The sequence below is a fragment of the Cynara cardunculus genome, assembly GCF_001531365.2.
Source record: "Cynara cardunculus var. scolymus isolate 2C chromosome LG 4, CcrdV1, whole genome shotgun sequence".
Lineage (NCBI taxonomy): Eukaryota > Viridiplantae > Streptophyta > Magnoliopsida > Asterales > Asteraceae > Cynara > Cynara cardunculus.
The window spans coordinates 16,403,648-16,422,713 of NC_037531.1; the positions used below are offsets into that span (position 1 = coordinate 16,403,648).

The 19,066-nt window shown below is 33.9% G+C and overlaps 3 protein-coding genes across 3 annotated transcripts; all 3 read left to right on the plus strand.

Moving 5' to 3' along the window:
- The first annotated feature begins 1,138 nt into the window (after positions 1-1,138).
- Positions 1,139-6,879, plus strand: LOC112511434 (calmodulin-binding protein 60 A-like). The gene is made up of 7 exons (XM_025117048.1): positions 1,139-1,385; positions 1,519-1,558; positions 2,777-2,853; positions 3,203-3,678; positions 4,670-4,830; positions 5,191-5,394; positions 5,878-6,879. Exons 1-7 carry the CDS (start codon positions 1,288-1,290, stop codon positions 6,520-6,522), a joined length of 1,701 nt encoding a protein of 566 aa, XP_024972816.1. The 5' UTR covers positions 1,139-1,287; the 3' UTR covers positions 6,523-6,879.
- A 1,753-nt stretch (positions 6,880-8,632) lies between these two features.
- LOC112511447 (succinate dehydrogenase subunit 7A, mitochondrial-like) lies at positions 8,633-12,670 on the plus strand. The gene is made up of 4 exons (XM_025117066.1): positions 8,633-8,753; positions 8,873-8,941; positions 10,856-10,958; positions 12,353-12,670. Exons 1-4 carry the CDS (start codon positions 8,697-8,699, stop codon positions 12,418-12,420), a joined length of 297 nt encoding a protein of 98 aa, XP_024972834.1. The 5' UTR covers positions 8,633-8,696; the 3' UTR covers positions 12,421-12,670.
- A 3,013-nt stretch (positions 12,671-15,683) lies between these two features.
- On the plus strand, positions 15,684-18,204 carry LOC112511448 (LIM domain-containing protein WLIM1-like). The gene is made up of 5 exons (XM_025117067.1): positions 15,684-15,868; positions 16,721-16,817; positions 16,899-16,939; positions 17,037-17,126; positions 17,829-18,204. Exons 1-5 carry the CDS (start codon positions 15,731-15,733, stop codon positions 18,039-18,041), a joined length of 579 nt encoding a protein of 192 aa, XP_024972835.1. The 5' UTR covers positions 15,684-15,730; the 3' UTR covers positions 18,042-18,204.
- The last annotated feature ends 862 nt before the right edge of the window (positions 18,205-19,066 follow it).

Sequence of the window (19,066 nt, forward strand, 5' to 3'; positions counted from 1 at the left end):
TATAATTTTAATCTTTATATTACATAAACATTGTTAAAATCATTATATTTGTATTCTAATAATTAAATATATTGAATAATAAAAAATTGATATGATTAATAATCACTGAAATAATCTATACTATATTATAAAACATTTGACAAAAACTCTTAAAAACTGTTTTTATGCATGAAGTACTGTTTATTGATGCATAATACTTAAAAATCAAGATTGCAAGTAAATTATACGTAAATACAACTTATTAAAGCTTTATGTTTAAATTCGTTTAACTAATTGCAGATAAACATAGTCAAATAAAGAATAAACATCTCATGTTAAATATAAAAAATCTAATATATAACTAGGATAATCATTGAGTTATAACAAAATACCTAATCTATTTTCATAAAAAGTTATATTTTTAAAATAAAAAATAAAAAATGAGTCAAAGAAAGACACAAAAAAGAAGAAATTTTAAATAGTTAGTTTGGTACTAATACAATATATCTTTCTTCATTTTTTATGATATATTTATATTTTATTCAAAAATAAAAACATTATCGTTTTATCAAAACCACATAAAAATCGTATTATAACATCGATCGAGACAAAAATAAAAATAAAACAAAACACGAAAATCAAGATTATCTCACTGTATAATGCAAGTATTCTCTTTTTAGTTAATAACCATATATTTATGTATAATGTAAAATTAAAGTTAATTTTATAATTAATATTAGTAATATTTATTTATAATTAATATTAATAAGTGTTATAGTTAAAAAAATTAATAATAAACGATTAAAATGTTATTTTAAATAACATTTCAATAAATTAATTTATAATATATTTTTTAATATATATCTAAAAATAAGATAGTTTATTTTTATTAAACGGTACCTGACCTCACTAAAATTAAAATTCACACTGGAATAAAAACCGGATAAGAACAAAAACATTGAAACTGACAAGTAGGCCCAAATAAACCGGGCCCAGACGTTATTGACGACGTTAACCGTTAAAAGGTTATTTGAAAGAAGGTATCTTGTATCGAGAAAGTGCTTCAACTTTAACGGCTTTCAGAACCTCCACATAACTGTTTCTAACGAACCCTAAAACCTTTCTTCTTACCTCATTTTGACAACACTTTTCTCTGAGCTTGGTGTGGTGTGATGGCGTCCGCAACGCGGTTTGGTGGGCCACTTTCTGATTTCGTCGTTAAAAGTCGAGTTGAGAGCGAAGCGGCTGCAAGAGGAGTTTACCAACACACATACACATATTCTCACTCTCAGCTTGAGCAAATTGAAAATGGTGGGAGTTAATCAGCAGTTTGAAGATGATATTCATGGATCAGGAGGAAGTAGAAGTTCAATTGATGAAATTTCTAGTGTTAATGCTTCACAAGAGTAAGAGAATTATGTTTTGTTTGCCTAATCGTAAATGTTCTTTTCTATGCTTACCGATTACTCTGAGATTAGTTACATGAGACTGACTAATTTGTTCATGGATTGTTTATTTTTCACATCGTTGTTTTAATAGGGTTGAAATGGAGCCAGCGATCTGCATATACAAGGAAATTGTAAGGCCCATGCTTCGTGCAGATGCGATTCCCTCTCTCTCTCTCTCTCTCTCTCTCGTTTTTATGTTTGTGAGCGTTTTATGATTCCGATAGTTTATTCTACTTGTATGTGTGATTCTAGTATCGTGATTATTAGTTTCATTGTTAATTGATTATTTTGAGTTTATGTGCCTAAATCTAAGCTCGAATTTAGTGATTTAACCTGTGAATAAGTGGTTTGTCTTGTAAGAATACCTCAAGTTTAATATCGAGCTCAGATCTCTAATTTTGTGAATGAAATGATCATTTGCTTTCTCTCTCACGGTCTTGATTTGAAGTATGTTAAACCAACTGCTGTCTCCCATATGTAGCTATTTCCTACCACCTAAAATCACATGCCTTTGTCTTATGCTCTTCCTTTCTTCCATTGTGGCGTTTCTGTTGTCTATAGTATTACTGTGGGTTCATCGATTGGTATTTTTAGTTTATCTTGCAATTATTTTGTCATTCAACCATTGTCCTTAATAGACTCATGTCTGCTTATTTTATCTGTACTGTATCTTAGCATATGTGCCTGCTTATTTGGTTTCCCTCGAAAGTTCAGTATAGGATTCTTTCTGAAACAGAGATTTCCGTGACTTCCCGGGACCCAAGTCGCCTGGAAAGTCTCGACAGGCACTGAACTCGGGAAAAGGGAAACAGAGGCTCACGAGGCCAAACTCGCAGGGCCACCTGCCTAACCACTGTTCGTTTTCCCACGGGTTTCCACGTGGCTAAAGCCGCGCGGCTACTCGCCCACGCCACTCAGCGCGTCCATCTCTCTTATCAATCAACATCAATTTCCTTTTATTAGTTTAATTATTTGTCCAGATAACTATTATTTAGTTTCCTATTATATCTAGATTTCCTTTTAGCTTTTAGCCTATATAAGCATTTCAAGTTTATGTTTTATTCAGATTTTTTATTAGTAATAAATCATCTCTTTGAGAGTATTCTCTGAGTCTCTTCTTGGGTTTTACATTCGTAATTCTCATAAGTTAAAAGGGTTTAGACGCCTGTCGATCCTTCCGTACTTCCTACTGCGTCATTTTTTTATGTAAGCTTCTTTCACATAACGATGACCCCATGGGTACTAATCTACAGAGGTGTAGAGTTTTATACGGTTACACCTAGTAATGCTGCAGATTATCATATAAAGGGTACGATAGGTAATGCTTATTTTTGTTTCATGTATCCCAGATCAACGAGGAGCGACAAAAGTTTCTGCCCCTGATGATAGAGGAATTTGGTTTGGATACCTTGAAGAACATTATACAGTAAGGAATAAATTTAACATTCATATAAAGTGGTAAATTTTGTTGATAACTACAACCCCCAACTCCCCCTCTTTAAAAAGAGACACGCTTGGATGTTTAAAATCAAGTAAATCAACTTTCTAACTTAAATTGGTGATAAGAATCATTGACATTGTTGAAAAAGAATTGATAACTTTCTTCAAATTCACAACAAAATTGTAAGATGATAGAATGTCGATGTTAGATAGACAGGTCCACATCAATTCTGAAATTAAGAAGTAATTGATTTTACCTTAAAAGTCAAAGCATACTTCTTTTTGCTTTGGGTGGATGGAGAGTATCTAATAGCTTACACATCACATTTAATCAGGAACTACGATTACACGGCAAGTACTTCGGGATCACAAGCTTTGCAACTGCAGTTCTTAAATGGAATTTCCACACCAGTTTCTTCAGGAATGGATATTGAAGGAGAAGACCATAAACCCTTCATAGTAGCTTTGGTTGATGGGACAGGGAAGATTGTGAGTACTGGGGCTGCAGCTGCATCAAAAGTTGAAATTGTTGTTCTCGAGGGAGATTGTAATGATGATGAAGCATGGAATTGGAGTTCTGACGAATTTAACAGTAAAATCATCAGTGATTGGAATGGAAAGAAAGTGCTTCAAGGAAATGTCTTCCTGAACCTGAAAGAAGGTGTTGGTTCTGTAGATAAACTTTCATTTACACACAATAAAACCTGGAAGAAGAAAAGGAACTGTAGGCTGGGTGCAAGGTTTGTGAATGCTGCCCTTGCCAAAGAAGCAAAAACAGAATCCTTTCTCGTTGGCGACAAGCGCAAGCTCTGTAAGTACCTCTATTTCATTAGAGCTTGCTTCATCTTTGTCGAAATGGAAATTTCTTTCTTATGTAGGCAAATGTGAATTATCTTATATATTTGAAGAAAATGGAGTTCTTATGATTAAATACTAACATTTTCATGCCAAGACTTCATATTACATTTTAGTTTTTGTGATTTCTGACCAAACTAGACTAAAGAAAAGCACTCTGTATCTTAATAGTTTTTTTAAGACCACTGGAAAGTCGACACAATTTGTGAAATCAGTTAAAAAGTATTATATTGCAGGAGCTGTTGCAAAGATCAATGGTCTTAGAAGTTTCAGGTTTGAGGTTCTTGTTTAGGTCTAAATAAACAGAATAATATTTGCAGGGATTGTTCCTAGCCAATCTTTCCATCTTAGTTCCTGCTTATGCTTGAGAAAATCGGGTTATGGCCTTTTCTCTTCCTGTTTCGAGCATAATTTCTTTGCAAAGTTGCACGAGGACCGCAAAGAAAAACCTTTTGTAGCCTGTTTTCAGAGAATATATACCAAAGCTGGTTATTCACATCAACTACTCCCTCCTTCTCAAAATAAATGTCCACAATGAAAATGGTACATGATTTTAGAAATTATAGATTATTACAGTTTTTAAATAACTAATTGACACTTTTACCCTTGATAATGGAGAGAAACTTTCTCCATCTCGTAATTAAGGGTAGAATGAGAATGTGGAAACTTACTTTTAAAAGTGGACACTTATTTTGGGACAAACTAAAGATAGAAATGTGGACACTTAATTTGGGACGGAGGGAGTATATGGTGAAGTTGTATGTTTTGGTTGCTAAATCATGAATCCAAGTCTATTATCTAGTTAACTTCATGTTGGGTGATTGGGTCTTACTTGCAGTCGGTTTCCTAAGATACAACGAGTTTCTCAACCTAGCATCAAACAACTTTTTTCTGGGTTAATGAGTAAACACTTACTATCTATCATAGCTTATGTTTTTACTTTGCAGTGTACAATAAGCACCCAACTCCATCCTTATCTGACGAGCCGTGGCGATTAAACATGATTTCCAGACGTAGTGATTGCTTTAAACGTATGAGTGAAGCAAACATAAAAACCGTGATGGACATCCTCACTTTTCATGCTATAAATCCGAAAAGGCTCAAAGATGTAATTATTTTGCTTGTTTTTTCCATTACTATCTGTCCTAGCTCTTGCTAATGGTCACTTGTTCTAAAGCAAAAGCCTGCTGCTACGAGTTTCAGCAACAGGCCTGGCTCAAACCTTGAGGGCCAACTCAACTGGCAAATAAAGGCTAGGCCTTGGGGCTACTCCCCATAAGTCACCAGTCTGAGTCTCTCAAGGCCACTTGGAATTTTCCTGGCTGCTAATCTCTAAGGCCCCATGGGATTAGACGAGGTGCATGCAAGCTGGCTTGGACACCCACCATTACGCAAAAGAAAAATAGGCCTTGCTCAACCATACTCTTAATGTTCTTGCATAACAATATCACTATTGTCCTATTTGCAGATACTTGATGTTGGTCCCAAGAAATGGAAGGTCATCACAGACCATGCACAGAAGTGTAAAGATGATAAGGGGGTATACTTGTACCATCATCCAAGGGATGTTGAAAAGAATAACGGTGTGGTTTTCAATATTTTCGGAAAATTGGTGGGACTCATTGCAGAAGCTCAATTCATCCCTAGCGATAAGCTTCCCAGTGACAGAAAGGTGTGTTCTCTCAATTAATATAGTTTAGCACTCATCATCATCTAGAGTATAAACTATTAACTGCAAGTATAAAAGACCCTTCAATAATGATAAAGTAAGTTTCGTGACCAAGCCTGCTATTATCAATGATATGCAATGCTGAGAATTTTACTAAGACCATGTTTGGCAGCCATAAGTGCGGTTATTTTTTTGAGCTTACTGAAAAAACCCCGTTTTAGCCGTAAGCTAGTTGATAAGTTAGCTTATAAAGTAGTGTTTTGATAAGCTCCATGGGTTTTTTTCCACTTTTTCCAATTATGCCCCTTGTATTTTTCAAATTAATTTTTCAACATGTCCTTTTAGGTCATTTGGCTCATTTTGCATTGTCATTTAGCTTATCAGTTAGTTTTTACCAAACATGATTAGCTTATCGGTTAACTCACGAGCCAACAACTAGCTTATAAGTTAGTTTCCGAGACATAGGCTAATTGATTTTACCAACAGGCTGATGCTCAGGAGCTGGTAGTGTCTTCATCTGAACACTGGAAGGAAGTAGTCTCTTTCAATGATGAGGCTTCTCTTATTAACCAACTTCAGTTAGGCACCACCACCTTAAACTCCCTCCGTATTGGCCTTAACATCGTGATTCCTCAAATAATTGACACCCATGATCCCATAAACCTTACCTCTCCTCAGGTCATTACACCAATCTCTCCCAAGAACAGCTCGGGATATGATAATTTTAGTTTAGAGGGTCAAAGCCAAAGCCCCAAACGTTCTGCATCTGAACCCGCTATCTCAAACTCTCCAAAGAAACCACGAAACAATTATCCACAAATGAGTCCCTCTACACCCAGTGTTGGTACTAGTAGAATGACTTATACCGATGTTACTAGAACATTGCAAGAACCGAACCAATTGGAACATGATCCAGAACTTTTGGAGGAGGATGATATTATGCAATATCTTAATCTTTTCGATAGATGGAAGATGGTGTGGTATGCGGTAGAATGGATTTCAATGATCTCAAAAGTACGCAAGAAGAGAATGTCCTTTTATCATCAACTGTTTCAAACACCTGATGATGACAAAGTGATTGTTGTTGCAGCCTCGATCAAACATAATGACTGTTTGGTAGATGCTGAATGAGTAAATGGTCACAATTATTAGATGCTCTGAATGATTCGGTGCAGTGAGACCGTTCCAACACCAACATGTAGAAAATTTGAGTGTTCTGAGTCGTGGGTTTGTGGTAAGGTTAGTTTTTTTTTTTTTTGTGATAAAGAGGTCATGGGTTGTTACGTAAACAACCGGTTTGCAACTAATTAACCGAATGCTAAAAGGGAAGGCTTTCGTTTCCGGCCCTGGGGAAGTCTAGGAGCTGACGGCTAATTTCTGTTGTAGATTAAGATGGTCGAGTCATAGAGTTATTTTGAATGTTTTTTACTTGTTTACCAATGTATTTGTAAATCGGGGCTCTTTGACTGGTTTTTCATTAAGCCATGAATGAATAAAGTTGTTTGTATAGGTTATTTTGTATATATAGGTCGGGAAGTTTTTTGTTTGGGAGGGTTTTTTTATAGATGGTAGGAGCGTAATTTTAATTAGGAGGGACAGGTTTGAAGAAAAATATGGCTTTCTGCATAAAACTCTCTCTAAAAGCTTACTAAATAAGACACTCTATATATTATTAAGCCACTATCCAATAGTCATGTATAGTTGATCAAATAAACTATAAGTCCTATTCACTTTAATCTAACAAACAAACACTTGGTTTTGTTTCCTTTTCTCTTCCCAGTCCCAGGGGTGTTAGACTTGAGATATGATGTATATCTTTTTATTGCAATTTAAATTATGTGGTATTTAAGATCAATATCAAATTTAAAGAAATGGGTAAAGATTTGTTGCAAGAAAAGTTAGGCATGGGAATGTGTGGGGATGGGACGGGACCCCGATCACCATCCTCGATCCCAATCTGCATTCTCATCTTCATCCATGTTGGGGAATATGATCACATCATCAGAGACGGGATTCCCAACGGAGGAATAGGGGATTTTTTTCCGTATATGTGAAATATTTTAAATCATGTGTTAAACATCAAAGTGATCTATGCTTAAATTTAACGTATACAAAGTATCAAATATTCATATGTGAAACTAAAAATAAAGAGCTTCACATATGAATAAGTCATAAGGCTCCACAAATTCAAGTGGAGGTTCAAATGTGATTTTTGTTTTATATAAATGGAAAAAAAAAACCTATAACAATATGGATATAAAATTAAATAGAATAAACGGTTTGTTTATTTGATATAATTTGTCTAATTTCAATTTTAATCATTTTTATATTTAAAAAAATAATCCATTTTAATTTAAAAATAAAGTACTATTAATCAATATTCTAAAAAACGCGTCTTGGTGTCGTCATGGCACGACCTTGCCGCCACGTTAATCCTCTTGGCGTGAATATAAAGCGTGGAGCCCACTATGGCATGCCATGTATGGCATTATAAGGCGTGAGAAGATATTTGCAAGTTTTGAAACTTGAATAAGAATAAATGTAAATATAACTTTATAGTTTATACAGAGCAATTATTTGATCAACAAAATGGAGAAAACCAAAAATCCCTAAATTACTTCTCAAATAAATAAATCAATATCAATATCAAATTAATTATTTAATAGTTTTTGATTTTTTAGTGTAGCTTCTTTAATTCAATTTTTTTATTATACGTTAATTTAAATTTTAACAACAAAATAATTTATTTTTAGTTTAATAATTAATTTTTTATAAAGATAATAATTAAACATTATGTTAGAATTCAATGATTATCTTAATTATAATTTTGATTTTATATATCCAAAATAAATGTTTATCCTGTATTTAATTATTTTTATCTACAGTTAGTTACACGAATCTAAAAATGGAGCTTTAATATGTTGTATTTACATAAAATTACTTTTAATCTTGAATTTTAAATAATATGAATCAATAAACAGTACTTCATGTATAAAAATTGATTTTTAAATTTTTTTATCAAATACTTCATAATATAGTATAGACATAGATTAACAGTTTTCATTATTATATTATATGCTAAATCACCGATTCAAAAGTTCAATTACATATTTTGACGTAACATGTATTTATTTTTTGATGATAATATTATATTATTAAATTTTTATACAAGTTTTTTTAAATAGATACTTTTTTAATAACGAATCGACCCGATTCCAACCCGTTTGACCCATATTATTTTGCCTGGTTATCTATCGTTAAGCCCAGACAGAGTCGGATCGTTGTTCTTCTGCTTGCTGACAACAATGGCTTCTCTACTCCGACGCCACACCTTCTCCGTTCTTCGTGCTCATCATTTTCAGGTCTCTCGATCTATTTCTTTATTTATTCCTTGAATCTGCCATTGATTTTCTCTTTTTTCTTTACTTCTCTTCGAGAATTGATGGCTGTTTTCTGAATTTATGCTTTTTTGATTGATTAGACGGCAGAGAGTTTACTCTTGCAATCTCGACGTGCACTGCATGTTGAACCTGGATTACGCGAGAAGGCTGTAAGTGATTATTTGACTTTCTTATGGATCTACTGATTTTTACACCTGCCATTAATTTGAATCCGATTATTCGTATCGAGATTAAATGTGTAGATGGTTTGTCGAGTGTTGCAGATCGAAGCTAAGTAATATTGAATATAAATGTCTAGAGTGTATGTTCTCTGTTTTGAATTTAAGTTTTCATGCCAAATTGCAAGAGTAAGGAACCCTAAATTCGTTCATGATTTCTTATCTAGTTTTATTGTTTGTAAGTTTGAAATTGCATTTCCCTTCAGATTATGCTGTCCTGTTGCTGTATATCTTCAATTGGTGTAGACAAAAACTTACCTTGTATATATTCATTTCTGATGTTTTGTTTGTATATGGCAATACATCGATCTCAACATTGATTACTCATTACATGTCTTTCGGTGGCCCAATATTCCGTCTTGTGAAGCATACTAGGGCTTATCTCCATGTGATAGCTCTTAAATTTTTAGCTTCAGTGCGACATGTTGCCATTTGAACCACCTTGCTCTTTTCAATCTCTCCATATGTCAGTAGAAGCAATTTAAAATAATCGAAAGTAAGCTACTATTTTGCACTATTGCATCTTCCATTTCCCTATCAGCAGTGCTAAAATTGCACTTCATATGCTCTATTTTGTTTTGACTTAATCTAAATCCTTTAGTTTTTTTAGTGTTCCTTCAACCTCCAACTTTGCATCGACACATTTGTCTAGTCTCATCAATCAACGTCATATGATCACGAAGAGCACCATGGCATATCATCTTGTAATCTCATCTGGAAATTGTTATAGCAACAAGGGCATAGACCATTTCATCTTCTAATCTCATCTGGAAATTGTTATAGAAACAAGGGCATAGACCATGGTATATCATCTTGTATTCTCATCAGGAACTTTTTGTTGAAAGAATACATCAACTTCACCTAGAGTTATATTCTTCATAGTAACTTCTATAGTCCTCTGGCATTTGTAACTCCAGTTTCTGCAGAAACCCAAGAGTCACTCCAAGTTTGTCTTGCTATGGCTTGATCTTCATCTTCCTAATGAGATGCTTATGCTCCTTAACTCTACAAACCCGTGGGTGTGAGTGATATTTGTCAAGAGTAGCTAATGTAGGAGCTGATGAAATCCATGCTTACATCTAATAAATTTACAAGGGCCTGTGTTTTACTTTTCTGTAATCTTCTATGAGGTGAACATTGTATAGCTTTACAATACTTAGGGATGTGCGTTTTCAAAGTGATTATTTCAACTTCAAGATCGGAGTCACATTGTCATATAAGCATTTTCTTGTTGAAGTGGGGGATAATTAGGTAACTATACATATACCCGCAAAAATCAATTTTCTTGCTGCAACTTAGTACCTGCTTTGATTTGTTTCTTTTTACTTCTACTTGTTTGTTTTAAAATAATATGATAATGTTGAACTTGATGCTCATGAATGCCTGGATTTAGACCAATTGAGTGAGTGTAGGCTGATCTGTTCCCCAGCTTGTGCTTTAATAATGGGCACATTGGTCAAGCTACCAATGCCTGTTGGAATATATGATAATTGCGTCATCTGATACTTCTATATTTCTAGACTTTATTTGCTGTTGTGTCCCCCGAAGTGCTACCAGTCTTGTTCATTTAGGTCCAATATGGCAGTACCTGAGCATAACTTGTTTTTCTTATACAACTTCTCACCAGCTACTTAGAATAACTTCCAGTCCGTGATATTCTTCCTGTTGCAAATTTCAAAACTGCCAAAGATGCCCAATTCCTGTTAGTTCTGCATTTTGTCATTTCTGCCTTCAGATTGCATCCTTGAGATTGCATCCTTGTTTGATATTATTTATCGAGACCTGGTCTTCTGAAGTTTGTACTATGATCTTTACAAATTAACAAATTACCTTTGGCCTTTGCAGCTTTTGGCAGAAGACCCAGCACTAACTCGCTTCAAATCATATAAGAAAAGCAGCTCGCGCATCAGAAGTATAGGAGACTACCTCACCATTGCCGTCGTAGCAGGTATGTCATTCCTAACTAACTTGAGAAATAATAGCTTTCCACCTTTATTGCAGCATAAGGATTTGACTAAAGCAAGATCATAACACATGAGTTATTTTTATATCACTTGTTTGAGGCTGCAATCCTTACTTTTTTTTTGTTGATATGATTGTGTAATTCCTTGTTTTATATCACCTTCAGTAATATAAAAAGGACCAAATTTATTGTGCAACCATCTGTCATTTTTAGTCTTTTTTTCATTCAACCATCTTGGAATTCTTTTGGAATATTGACTTGATGTCAGTGATCGGAGGACAGAGACCAAGGAATGTGATTATGCCTGAATGCTGTCAAATGGGCAAAATATTGGTGACCACAAAATCCCTTGGTCCAGCATAACATATATAATGGTTCTGCAGCCTGGGCAAAATCCTTGTGCTTGTGTTGGACCATATAAGGGTTGGAAAATGGTTCTTCTATTTGATTGTACATGCCTCAAAATGCAGAATATGAGTTCTTCGTAATTATGTGGGTATATATGCCTATACACTTTCTGTGGGTTTCGACTTACCATGTCTGGGTATTCTAGATCACCACAATGCCAAAATTTAGTGTTCATATTTAGTCCTGTGACGAGACAGATAATATATACTTAGAATTATTCAAAACTTCCATTGATGTTTTCAAACAAGAATTAAGAAGGGTTAAGGCTTGTGACCTGGGTTTAAAGGTCTTAGATTCAATTGCCATACGTGTCATCAACTCCTTAGGGGCGACGCCAGTTAAAAAGAAGGCCTAAAGTTTCACCAGTTGATGTAGAGGGGGGATGTTTGAATGGACCCCAAGAACTAGTTTGGAAGAACAAGAATTAAGAACGTCAAGAATAATCTCAACAAGATTCGTGGACAAGAATTTGTTCTGCAAGTCAGGGGTCTTCATAGAAACAACCTCTCTACCCCTCCCTCATGGCTTGGGTAGAGGTAAGGTTTGTGTACATCTTACCCTCTCCAGGCCCCATCTCTCCATGGGTTTACCGCGTCCATTTAGTTTGGTTTCAATTTGCTGTTTGCATCTCTTTTGTAAAAAATGCAAGGATTTTTTTGTGCACTCTCCTTTTGCTACTTAATAGTAAAACTTGTCTTTGCCTTCTGCTCCTCACACCATTACCATGTGAATTGTTACCATTGATCAAGATTCCTATGCATTCTAGATTGTAAATTGCAATGTTTGATTAATATCTAAAATACCCTTCAATAAAAAAGCAATAAAAAGGATTTTATGGGCCCAAATCAAACCATTGTGTCATTTGTAACGACGATAATGGACAAATAAGTAATTTTTGTCCAGAAAAGGGTAGTGCTGAAATTTTGACCCGATGATAAACTCTCACTCTGATGTTCTAAATTTGTTTTCAGGATGTTGCTATGAGATCTATGTGAGAGCCGTAACACGAGAAGAAGCTCGGAAAGCAGATCATCGTTAAGAAGCCTTTTGTTTATCGGTATATGTTAACGCCTCCATCCAGATTTGGAGATTTCTTCAAAAACTTCGTTTTGTTATTTCCGATGTTAAATGTCTCCAACCAAGCAATGAAATAAATGGAAAAAGAGAGATGAACTTTCGTTATGGTTTTTAATATTTTAGTAATATAATTAACTTTGCAATCTAGAAAACGAGATGTTGGATATCAATATAACTTTTGCTCTAAGAGAATTAGCTTGTTTGGATTTGAATCATTATTTTCTTTTCGTTTAAGATGATTAACGGCACATTTACCAAACACTTACGGTTAACGTACCGATATAATTCAACACTATCACTTATCTTACCCGAGTTTGATTTTAGTCCTTCAAAACGGCATCATATGCAATAATTTACTCGGTAAATGTTAACCGGTTAAGGGTCGTCTTCCTCATTTGCTGGGTAAGATACTTGGTTCTAACCATCACTCTTATCGAGTAAGATTTTATATCTTTATATATCAGATAAATTTGGTGTTCTTGAAGTATGGTTGAAGTTGAGATGTTATAGCATCTTCAATAAATCTTCTATAATCTTTATATATATTAAAGCAATAACCGAAGGATAATAAAGTGGCTTAATGAGATTTTAGTATTCTATAATTTTATAATTAGAATACACTTTTAAAAAAATATATATGTAAAATAATATTAAATCAACCCATTAGAGTTAGATAATTCTTCTATATTAAGAGTTTTCTCTATGATTTTCTATCAATTTAGAGAATAAAATAGAGAAGCTGTTGAAACATTATAGAAAATAAAAAATTGATTTTCTTTTATTTTTAAAAAATTGTTGAAAGGTTTATATTTTTAAGGTTTTTCTGGAGATGCTTTAATGAATATGATTTTTGATAAAATTTTAATAACTAAAAATATTGTTTTATAATATAATAAACTTATTAATAAAAAGTTGAAAAAAAAGTAGAAAGAAAAAAAATAATATACGAAGCATTTTGAATAATAAAATAAGGGGAAAATTGCACCAAAATGGAACCAACTTTCACCTGATTTTTATTTTGGGGAACCAACTTTCACCTGATTCCTATTTTGGGGAACCAACTTTCAAAATCGTCATTTTGGGGAACCAACTTTCACTTGATTTTTATTTTGGGGAACCAACTTTCACCTGATTCCTATTTTGAAATCGTCATTTTGGGGAACCAACTTGGATCTGATTCCTATTTTGGGGAACCAACTTTCAAAATCGTCATTTTGGGGAACCAACTTGCATTTGATTTCTATTTTGGGAAACCAACTTGCAAAATAATTATAGAAAAATAACTAAAATTCATTTTTTTTCAAAAAATAATGCAATAAAATCTATTTTTCATTTCAAATCTCGTTTTTTTAAATTCAGATATCAAATTGAAGATTTTTCGAAAAAAATACAAATGACCACGATAAAAATTGTTTTTTTCTAATGCAATAAAAAAATCAATTTAATAGAAAAAAATTAATTGATGCAATAAAAAATAAATATTAAATATCACATTCAAGATTTTTATATCTAACCAATCTGTGTCAATATTAAAGTTTAAATCAAATTTGGCAAATCCAACCAAAAGTTTGATAGAGACCCTTAAATTATCTGTTACCTGTTCAACAGATCAATCAGACCCTTAAATAAACAAAAAGTTCAATAGAGACCCCTAAATGACGATTTTAAAAGTTGGTTCCATTTTGGTGTAATTTTCCCATTTTTCTATATTTATTTTTCAAGTTGGTTCCCCAAAATATGAATTAGGTGCAAGTTGGTTCCCCAAAATGACGATTTTGAAAGTTGGTTCCCCAAAATAGGAATCAGGTCCAAGTTGGTTCCCCAAAATGACGATTTTGAAAGTTGGTTCCCCAAAATAGGAATCAGGTAAAAGTTGGTTCCCAAAATGACGATTTTGAAAGTTCGTTCCCCAAAATAAGAATCATGTGAAAGTTGGTTCCATTTTGGTGCAATTTTCCCTAAAATAAGAAAGAAAAAAGAGGAATTATCCAAAAAGACGAAATTGTCCTTCCTAAAATACGTACAAGTTGAAGTTCGCCAATTTAAATATTTTTAGTTGCATTAATATAAAAAAATAAAATGATGTTTTATGCAAAAATAGGTTGTTAATTGGTTGTCTCTCTATCACATTATTTATCAATCTATTTTTTTAATTTTCTTTACAAAATAATTATTAGTATTATTTTAGAGATATTATTTAAAAATAGAATTGTTTTATTTTATGAGGTATAAACTTTATATACGTTAAGAAACCACTACTTGATATCCGAATCATGGTTGATCAAGGATGGAGAACCCTCGAATTTGTTAACCGAGAAGGCCCTCGAACCTGAACCCTGATTGGGTATTCGAGATGGTTAACCACTTTTTTAACCGTAAGAGGAGGGTCATTTAGGACCTGCTGGCTCCAGAACAGGGGGCGACTCCAGAGGCGCTGCCGCAGGCGCCAACAATGAGTATATATATAACACATAAATTTAATCAATCTTCAATGATGAGAATACTAGTAAAAGATATCATAGAATTACTTTGATTGTTTTTGAAGGAACTTTTGTTTATATAATAACATAGATGTATAAATTTTAATATTAAGTATTTTAACTGATATATTTATCTTTGAATTGTATTTATACAAATACAACAATTAAGATTTTAGAGTAATGCATTGTTTAAACATGAAACTGACATTTATAAAGATATTATAGGAAAAATTTTGATTTTATAAACATGGAAAAATCCCCGATTCCCCTATGGGGAATTCCCGTTCTCTGATGGAGATGAAAAAAATCTCGTCCCCTGACAAAGATGGTCGGGATGAGAATTGCGATCCCGATATCCATCAATCTTGTTGTGATATGATTCAGATTTTATTTTTAGATGAAATTAAAGGAAAAATCATTATATAAATTAAACTAATATAAAACTTTTTGCAAAATTCCACTTTTTCTTTTTGATAATTTTCCAACTTAGAATGATAAATTCGAAATTAGGTGAAATTAGTGGTCGGTTACTAACTCCTTATATTATAGCAAATTAGACGTTATAATAATTATTTTTTTTAAATACATTTTTATTTTTTTTAAATACTTTTTATTTTTTTAAAGAAACCACCTTCTTCATCAAAAGGTATAATACAACTACTACTACTACTACATATATGTTTACAAGTAACGCCTACAGTTTCTCTCTCCGCCGATCTCCGCCGTAAACCACCATTAACAACCACCCAAATTTCTGTTTTTTGATTTCTTAAAGTTTCTTGAAGTTGAAAAATGGCAACATATGGAGGGACGACACAGAAGTGTAAGGCATGTGAGAAAACTGTTTACTTTGTGGATGAACTCACAGTTGATAATAAAGTATATCACAGGTCTTGTTTCAGATGTCACCATTGCAAAGGCACCCTCAAGGTTTCTCTCTCATCATCATGTGATTTCTTGATCAAGATATTGAATTAATCAAATCTTTTTTGCTATTTCTGATCTGGGTTTGGTTTAGACTTTAGATACATACACACACACACACATATATATATATATATATATATAGTTATGTAGTTATCAACTGTGACTGTGATTACCAAAGATGGAGATTTCTATAAAAACTAAGGCATTTTTTTTGTGGGTGTTGGGATACTATCTTGAAAGATTGTGGGTGGTTGAGTATGACAGTTTCTTGATGTTACATTTGGTTCTCTTTTTTTCTTTGAGTTATAGTTGTTGAATTGGGTGAAAGAATTATGGAAAGTTTTAGGGTTTTAATTTGATATGGGTAGTTTAGTAATTTACCAACCTTGTCTCCGTCTCTTTATTTTTGTTCCAACTACTTTGGTTTGGGAATCGTGTCTTTGTGGTGGTCTTTCCTTCTGACCCATGAAGATGTAACTTTACCGGTTTGACTTTACGTAGTTGACCTTTTCGGAAGAAAGAAAAGGTATCGCGGTTACAGTGTCTTAGTACCAAATCATGATTCAAGGTATGCACAATTCGGGCATTCCCTTACCAACTTTCATGTTAGGAATTTATTGAGGGTAGTTAACTTCGTTTTACTGGTTTCTTGTTCCTTTAACTCTAGCTTAATCCACACTATATAACGTAATGCATACAGATAGCTTAAGCCATACATGACTTAATGGAAAAAAACAACCAAACTGCCCCTAGGTTACCCATATCTATTTGAGCATACCCAATTGGACATCTATCCGCAAGTTATATGAATTAGAATCCTGATTTATTTTCTAACAGAAATACGATCTCTTGCAGCTAAGTAACTATAGCTCTTTTGAGGGAGTTCTATATTGTAAGCCACACTTTGATCAACTGTTCAAAATGACAGGCAGTTTGGATAAGAGTTTCGAAGGTTGGTCTCTTTTCGTTATCTTCTTCACATTAATTCACTTTCTTAAGCGTAATTATTCTTTATCTATATGATATCTTGTAGGTGCTCCTAAAACTGCTAGAAACGATAGATCTTCTGATCGGGTACCCATCTGCAAAATGTCCATGTATCTTGTATTTCGATTCTGAATTTGATGGTTAGAGTAAACCTAATGACTTCCGTTTGCTTATGGTGTTTCAGGGCCAATCTAACAGCAGAATAACAAGAATGTTTGGTGGAACACAAGAAAAGTGTGTTGCATGCAAGAAAACTGTCTACCCCCTTGAAAAGGTAAGATCTTATGATAATAATGATACAAACACAAAACTGCGATTCATTTAAAATTAATGAAGATTGGGAAAAATAGCAAGGTTGGTGAAATGGCAACAATTTGGGAATCTATGTGATCAGAGATCCCAATTAAGGATAGTAAAGGGTGGGTTCTATAGGAAGGTGGTTTGATACATGATGGGGTAGTATGTGCACAAGATGAATGCAGCATGTATGTGTTAAGATAGATATAAACGAAACCACACCTAAAAAACCCAATAAATCTATCCAGAGGTGGGTTATGGTGGCGGGATGTATGCAAACTTGACCTCTACTACATAGAGTAGTTTGGCGAGAAAGAACATAAGAACTTGAAAACAAGAAAGACAGTGGTAAAATTGTGAAAACATGTTAGGAGAAACCGAGAAAGCAACAACAAACATCAAACAGGAACAAACAAAACATACCAACAGAAGCAGGTATTGAGATAGATATATGATCACACATCGAGGAATAGGATCACAAATGATTATGTACAATAGAAGGTTATGATGATACCTGTGGATCAGACACCAAGCAAAGCATTTTTCGATAATTTGTTGCTTGTGTTTTCAGCTTTCTTTCAAGACCCCATTAGATATGAGTGCACAGTAGGATGCTTTTCATGTTTCATGGTGGATTTGCCTCCATTTTCAATTGAGTTCCATTGATGTTTGTTTTCAGGTGGGAGTTGATGGAACTGCATATCATAAAGCTTGTTTCAAGTGCATCCATGGCGGATGTGTAATAAGTCCATCAAACTACGTAACTCATGGCCAAAATCTCTACTGTAAACACCATCACACACAGCTGTTCATGGTCAAGGGAAACTTCAGCCAATTAGACAAGCTGCGTGAAACCGTCAATGGGGTCACTGAAAACACAGCAGAATCTTGAAGATTGAAGCTTCTTATTATTCTTTCGTAATCAAACGTGTAGTTTGAGTTCAGTTTTTTTGAGCAAGATTCATATATGTGCACACTGTGAAACGAATCAAGCAGAGTCTTTTCTGTCATCCTATTGAATGTGTGTATAACATACTCCCTTCTCTTACGCATTTCATCAAACACGTTGTGAGCAATACCATACATTCCTCGGGAAAGAAGAATTTGAAAATTAATTAGAGTAAATTTTGGTTTTGGTCCTTGAACTATGTATTTTCAACGAAATCGGTCTCTAATCTTTATTTATTACAAATTTTGTTTTTGACGTATGTGAAATTGACTGTTTAAGTCCCTGCCACTAACGGGCGTTATTTTTTTCCTCGTTGGCTCTTGAAGGGTATTGTAGTCATTTTATAGGTTCAACTAATTAACTAAATGAAATATATATTGATTATATCTATATTATGGAGCACCTTTGTTTGAGTATTTATAATGAATAACATGATAAAATATTCATGACGAATGACATATATTCATTATGAATACTCACGAATACTCCCCCCTTCCTCCATTGTGAACCCCGCCCCACCGCCTTCGTACTTCATTGTCATTTTGCTCTTCTCCGAGAAGGAGGGAGCAATGCCGCTAGCCTTACTGTTCTCAACCTCCATCGTCGTCGTCCCTGCAACTCCGATGCATACATCGTCGATCTGTTCGACTCATCAATGCTATCAGCAAATGAAATTACCCTGTTCAAGAGGTGTTTTCGACATATCCACATGTTGCTACTCCATTGCATAGAACTCAACCTCATAGACCAGCGAAGCTTACACATAATCGCCTTTTATGGTTCATAGCACCTCAATCCTCTTCAACAAACTGCGTAGAGATGGAGTAGCTTACAATTTTCGCACTTGAGGGTTTGTTGAGAGAATTTACAGCGGTGGGTAGCGACATTGGAAGGCGTTTGTTTGTTGCTTGTTGTTTCTTGGATGGGTACGCTTTCTTGATCAGTTGTGGGGAAGGAGGTCACGCGAT